The 7134-nt window shown below is 42.3% G+C and overlaps 1 protein-coding gene across 1 annotated transcript; it reads left to right on the forward strand.

The window, feature by feature from the left end:
- The first annotated feature begins 423 nt into the window (after positions 1-423).
- Positions 424-5928, forward strand: LOC138981825 (ovochymase-1-like). The gene is made up of 4 exons (XM_070354902.1): positions 424-1244; positions 1759-2440; positions 4450-4640; positions 5754-5928. The coding sequence occupies exons 1-4, from the start codon at positions 1160-1162 to the stop codon at positions 5909-5911; spliced, it is 1116 nt and encodes a 371-aa protein (XP_070211003.1). The 5' UTR covers positions 424-1159; the 3' UTR covers positions 5912-5928.
- Positions 5929-7134: the final 1206 nt, after the last annotated feature.

Below are 7134 nucleotides of genomic sequence, written 5' to 3' on the forward strand. Positions count from 1 at the left end.
ACACGGTGTCAGCTCTTCAAGTAGCTCACATCAATCAAGGACACAACCAAAATGAAAGTAATTTATATCAAAACGCAAAAGCTTCTTTGCCTAAGTCACAGAGCGAGGACGAAGATGCGTTCGGAAAACTAGCGGTTTTCACGACAACCGTTTTAAAGGTCGGCCTAGTTGTGCCTGTTTTATAATTATAGTGCAAGGACATTTTCACGAAGAACACTCTGCTTTGTTCGCTTTTTTTTCATCGGTGGCAGAGAGATTCGCATGTGTCACAGGGCGCACGCATGCGGATTCGGCGGAAGTGCAAATACCAGTCATACAATCATTACGACAAAGACTGTGCAGGACTGTGCTAATATCGTTTATTAGCCCTGTACAGCGCTTGATTCTTTAAGTGTGACCGAATTCTGACGGCACGGACCCACCACCGTCGCCGACCGACCATCCCCGTTTCTATGTCTCTCTATTCTCCAAGTGTTTTCCTTGTTTATCTCCTTAAGCAACCGGACTTTTCTTCATAGTGTCACTTCAACATCAACAAGGCGATTTGACTTAAATGAATGACTGCTACTTCAAAGGTGTTGTGTGGGAAGTTTGTCAGTGTAACCGTGGATTGCATATTGATGAGTTGTCGTCATTAGAATAACTTGCGTGTTACACTTGCGCAGCTTGTGTGCTGTTCTGTTGTTTTTTTCACCAGTGAAGTGTTTCTTGTCGCGATTGCTGTGCTTGAATTGAAATACTGAAGCTTGTTAAGCTATGAAACAGTTCATGAGTGGCATCACGCATGCTACAGAAGGAATCACTGAAGAATAGCGGTTTGGAAGCCACGCATGTGTTTTATTGAAAAAATTACAAAAATAGCAGCGGATACGGATTTTAAATGAGAATAATGAGATAAACACAAAGACCTCAACACGAGGGAAAAAAATACACAAAGAGAGAAAGACGCACAAACAAAGCACGAACAACAAAAGAACACACAAAGCAGCATTACCTTGCAAAAACTCGACACGACATTCTCGGATAGCAAATGAATGTGCCTCTTAACTTTTCAAATAAACATTTAACGGTAATAAGGAAACATCTTTATCTGTGCGGTGCAGATTAATTGATGAAAATACCATAATCAAGAGATGTCAGCAACCTAAAAAGGGGAACCATGTCGCCTACGTTCGTGACTATTGTATTGATAATATCTCTGGTACTGGTTGCAGTACCCTTCGTTATTGTCACCGTTTTAAAAGGTATGTCTGACTGCCTTTCTGACTCAATTTCTATCTCAAATAACACTGATGTGAACTCTCTCTCTCTCTCTCTCTCTCTCTCTCTCTCTCTCTCTCTCTCTCTCTCTCTCTCTCTCTCTCTCTCTCACACACACACTTACACACACACACACACACACACACACACACTCACTCACATACACACACACACACACACACACACACACACACACACTCACTCACATACACACACAGGCACACACACATACACACACACGCGCGCGCGCGCGCACACACACACGGACGCACGCACGCATGCACACACGGAAGCACGCACGCATGCACACACGCACAAACACTTACAAATCCTAACCAATTACCACACAGATTGAGTTTCTGATAATCGCTCCTTTTTTTTAATAATTAAACGTTCCATAAACTGAACGTACTTTTCTAGTTTGTTTTTTGATTCCCTAAACTACTCATGCACAACATGCCGGTTTAACGACATGTCAGATGTTCATTTTGATTTCAGTGGGGATATTCACCAACACGGAATTTCAGGGCCCGGAAAGCATCAGACTTAAAGCCTCCCAAAACGCAGCTTTGGGAAACATAACCCGACACCTTTCCCTGTCGAGAAACGTGACATTTGGAGCGTCCTCGGGGAAAGACAAAGACCGCCGACCTTCCCATGCCTCTGCACAGAAACAGACGTATTTGCGAAGCGTGGATGGCACAGCAGACTCAAAAGACGTGATACATAACAATGCTTCGTCCATGAAGAAGGGTTCAGAAACTGCTACTCATAACAAAACAGTTACTAACACTTTTCAAAGTGCAGTTATAATCCCGAAAAAGGCTGCTATGCGAAGTGGCAGTGGCGTGGAAAATAAAACTCAGGATATTTCTTCGTCAAAGGAGAACTTTGCAGAAACTGCCACTGCTAACGTAACAGATCTTAAAATTGAAAGGAGCAAATATGCAGACCCCACAAATCCTGCTTACAAATCCGCGATCAATAATAGCTCTCCTGCGCCAGAGGTGTGCGGACAACTGTCTCAGGGGCCGAGACGACACAGGCGCATTGTGGGAGGAAGTGACGCAAGCCGGAAGCAGTTCCCGTGGGTAGTGATGGTCTTGGTCAACGGACGGTTTTGGTGTGCTGGCAGCATCATTCACCCTCGACACATTCTCACGGCAGCTCACTGCGTCAGGCAAGAAAGAAGCTATCGAGTGACAATATTTGTTTCTGTGTTAATTTGGTCAACAACAAAATATGTTGCTTTAGGGTAACCCGACAGACCCTATTTTCTCCCGCCGACCCTAAAACTTGTTTTCATTTCTCAAATGCATTGTCTCCCATATTGTTGAAGCTTAGTCTGCGGGAAACATTGACACTCTTACTATTAATATACGCAATCTACTGGCCGTATAAAATTCCATCTCACACGGCATCATTGCAGAGCGCCTAGAACTGTACCCACGGAATATGCGCGATATAAGCCTCATATTGATTGATTGATTGATTAAACTGTATAACAACTGATATAAACGTTCAATACAATTCAAGAGCTTGAGTCAAGATGGTGTTTGTGATGTTTTCATATTATTATGAGGTCAACTAAAATAACATTTTAAAAGCGCCTACCTACCGACCCCATTTTTTTGGGTCACGTTACCCTTAACCAACATTTGTTTGTTTTGGCCTTTGCTGAAATCCAAACTTGAACAGATAGAAATCTAACGTTCCAAAAGTCAGAAACAAAAACAAGAATGAATTCATTTGAATTGCCTCGCTTGTGTCTTTTCGGCGAATATTTAATCAACTAAGTTCATTATCTGTATCATAAGTGTTTGTCTGTCTGTCCAATGAAAAGGCCGCTGGGTCGAAGCACGGTGAATGTAACGTTTTGTTGTGTCATAAATTAAACGTTCCAATAAGATTCTATTCTTGTGGTTTTTATTCTGTGTAGATTTGCTGTTGACGAAGATAGGCTTAATCTCACCAAGTCCTCGCTATATGAAGCAGTAGTGTGTCTTTACTATATGTGTTGTCGACAGCAACTGTGTACATTTTTACATTTAGTCAAGTTTTGACTAAATGTGTTAACATAGAGGAGGAATCGAGACGAGGGTCGTGGTGTATGTGTGTGTGTGAGTGTGAGTGTGTGTGTGTGTGTGTGTGTGTGTGTGTGTGTGTGTGTGTGTGTGTGTGTGTGTGTGTGTGTGTGTGTGTGTACCCATGTTTCCACAGGTTTGGTTGCCTAAATCACCATAAGGCAACCATCCACACGTGGATGGCAACCTAAACTCTGGATGGCAACCTAATTGTGTGGATGGTCGCTTCATTTAACACCGTTAAATTGACTTTTTTGACGGAAAGAATGTCATAACAATGTTCAAAATGACATTCTTTCCGTCCACACGTGTGGATGGTTGCCTTATGGTTAAATTGACACCGTTAAATTGACTTTTTTGACGGAAAGAATGTCATAACAATGTTCAAAATGACATTCTTTCCGTCCTCTATAGGCGACGAAATAGGTCAAATTTTGTGCATTTTTTAGTGCAAAATTCTTCGATGCCGGAGCGAGTACTGCACCCAGTGCTGTTGTAGTGCAAGTGCACTAGAAAGGCACTACACCCAGTGCCGCCTCTTAGGTAACCATCCACACTTTAGGTGTGTGTGTGTGTGTGTGTGTGTAGAGCGATTCAGAGTAAACTACTGGACCGATCTTCATGAAACTTTACACGAGAGTTCCTGGGAATGATATCCCCAGACTTTTCTTCATTTTTTCGATAAATGTCTTTGATGACGTCATATCCGGCTTTTTGTAAAAGTTGAGGCGGCACTGTCACACCCTCATTTTTCAATGAAATTGATTGAAATTTTGGCAAAGCTATCTTCGATAAAGTCCAGACTTTGGTATTGTATTTCAGCTTGGCGGCTTAAAAATTAATTGATGAGTTTGGTTATTAAAAATCAGAAAATTGCAATTAATATTATTTGTTTATAAAACAGTCCAAAAACAGTGTTATCCTTGACTAAATGTTATATTTTCGCCTTACGCGACTTGTTAGTTTTAGTATGGTACCTGACCTTGCACAGTTCAAAGAATAGTATCGTTACTTTTTTCTTCAAAATGAGAAGTCTATTTGTCTTTTTCTTACTAACACCCCATCATAGGACTGTAATGTAAACATGTGTTTCATGTTTACACAGGAAGAGAGGTTCGGGACAGCATGGCAACGAACGACTTCTGTACTTTGATGCTGCTGAAGTGGAAGTCATTGCCGGGAAGTACACCTATGATGTCACGTCAAAACACGATGACGTCACGGGAGAACAGCGTGTGCCTGTAGATGCCGTCATTCCTCACCCCCACTATGACGACACCAAGAGCGTGGCAAAACGTAAATTTTTGCGTCTGTGTAAAGTTGATGATCTAGTTATCTTAAAGAATTGTAAATTGCAATCAAAACAAACGAGTGAATTGGGGAAGAAGTAACTGATCAAACTTTAGTATGCTGTTAAATTCGATGGCTGAACGAATCACTCCTTCGTTGGCCTGTTGAGAGCGCTTAATTCCTCTGTTGTATCTGGGTGCATTTAAAGCATTAAGACTCAATCAACTGTGTCATTGTACCTTTGGACCAAACTCTTCACTTTAGCTACCAAGGGAAACGGATCGTTTCTTGGCAATGCAAACAAAACACAATTTCCTCATCGCCCTCGGTTTTATATAAACTGGTGTATTTTCAGCGTTCTGCCCGTATATTTTTAGCACAGTGTCGTATTGCTTTTTATCCTACATACGTGAGAGAGAAACTCGTGAGATAATAATCGTTCAAATCACACGTGTGTATATCATGTAAATGAGGTCATGTCAAGCAGGGACCAGTTTTTCCACTGCTTATGATGCCAAAGTCACCGAGACAAACGTCATTATAGAAAAAAAAAAATTGCGCTCGTTAAATCCCCTCGATGAATTTTTAGAACTAATACGTCACGCCACACTTTCAGAGTGACGTTGCTATGCTTTGACGTAATAGATTGCACGAGGCTTCAGAAGAGATCGAGGTTCCAAAACAAGCGTCTTCAATTTAGCTGCCTTGACTGCACGACTTTTTGAGTAAAATACACGTAAGTACAGTATGTAGGATAAACAGAATACTACATGGCTTGCTGTGTCGTACCAGATTTACACTCGTTGCTTTTTCAAATAGTGAACAGCTCGCTTTCGCTCGCAGTTCAATATCTAAAAAAACAACTCGTGTAAATCTGGTACGACACAGCAAGCCATGTAGTATTCTCTATGACCTTCCGCCTTTTGGGTGTGGTTTTAGTTTTTATCTCAAACTCTGTTGGTTTTGGTTGTGTGAACCTGTGTTGCTCTGGTCATGATTCTGTTGTTGGCTGTGCTTCTGGATGTAATGTTATGCCGTCGTATTTTTCTTGTTGTGTTGAAGTCTTTTCCTGCCCTCTTTGTCAATTTTATCTCAGCGTAGTACTATGTGCGTTTTCAGACAATGACATAGCCCTGTTGGTCCTGAGAACACCACTACGCTGGACATCGACTGTGTCCAGAATCTGTCTTCCTTCAAAACATGACCATCTGCCTCGTACCGCTACCTTTGCTGGCTGGGGCAGCGTCAAATCACGTGGGTTTAGACACTCTCTTTGATAGTTTCGTAATCTGCTATATATCCCAACTCTCTTTGTTAGTTTCGTAATCTGCTATATATCCCAACTCTCTTTGATAATTTCGTTTTCTTCTATATGCCCAGTGACTGCTGGAACAATTTAGCTAAAAATAATCAATGAAGAATCATATCATACAAGGCATAGCAATTAGACCCAAACTGAGAACATTGTCTCCAGGGGAGGAAATCATCTTGCTGTGATTTAATGGGCAATATAGAGTGCTTGTTTCCCTTGTCAGCGTATTGATTGTTTGATGATCTCAAAGTACGTTATTTTGTGTTTGTTTGTTTGTTTGTTTGTTTGTTTGCTTAACGCCCAGCCGACCACGAAGGGCCATATCAGGGCGGTGCTGCTTTGACATATAACGTGCGCCACACACAAGACAGAAGTCGCAGCACAGGCTTCGTGTCTCACCCAGTCACATTATTCTGACACCGGACCAACCAGTCCTAGCACTAACCCCATAATGCCAGACGCCAGGCGGAGCAGCCACTAGATTGCCAATTTTAAAGTCTTAGGTATGACCCGGCCGGAGTTCGAACCCACGACCTCCCGATCTGCTATATATGTCCCAACTCTCTTTGAGAGTTTTGTTTTCTGCGGACGCCTTACCACCAGGCCAACCGTGCCGGTAAAGTACGTTATACGTATTATGGCATAAAAACAGAAAAGAAAACACAACAACAATTAGTTTCGGTAAATTCTTTACAAATGTTCGTCTGACAGTCGCTGACTTTATCAGGATGGTAAGGATAAGTTCGGGATGATGGCACATGGTGTACAGTGTATTTATGATTGATATTACGACAGTCTAGTTTGAGGAACTTTGTGAAAGAATTATGAGCTGCTGGCCTGGGGGATTGCGTGGGGCGACAGCATCGCGGTGGACAGTTTTTGTCCTTGTACTTTTCTTTGGTGTCTCAGCCATCATGTCTGCAAAATAACACGGGAAGCGTGGAGTTGGTGGGAGGGGGGGGGGGGGAGAGGAGAAGGAGGGAACGGATAAAACGCGGAGTCCATTTTTCAAAATGAATCTTTCGTCGAAGTTAGGTGTCACAGTCACGACTAAAAAGATGATAGGGGTTTTAGCCCGGACACGCTAACGTAGTTTGTCAGTCCTTGCCCTGCTCAGGAGTCTTGTCAGTGGTACTTCTGCTACTGATGCCGAAGACGATCTATTGGGCGTCAAAGAGTCGAATTGAT

Source organism: Littorina saxatilis, linkage group LG12 (assembly GCF_037325665.1).
Source record: "Littorina saxatilis isolate snail1 linkage group LG12, US_GU_Lsax_2.0, whole genome shotgun sequence".
Taxonomy (NCBI): Eukaryota; Metazoa; Mollusca; class Gastropoda; order Littorinimorpha; family Littorinidae; genus Littorina; species Littorina saxatilis.

Coding starts and splice junctions, on each gene's coding strand:
- LOC138981825 (XM_070354902.1), top strand. CDS start 1,160: ATGTCGCCTACGTTCGTGACTATTGTATTGATAATATCTCTGGTACTG. Junction 1,245..1,758: donor TATTGTCACCGTTTTAAAAG/GTATGTCTGACT, acceptor TTTTGATTTCAG/TGGGGATATTCACCAACACG. Junction 2,441..4,449: donor ACGGCAGCTCACTGCGTCAG/GCAAGAAAGAAG, acceptor ATGTTTACACAG/GAAGAGAGGTTCGGGACAGC.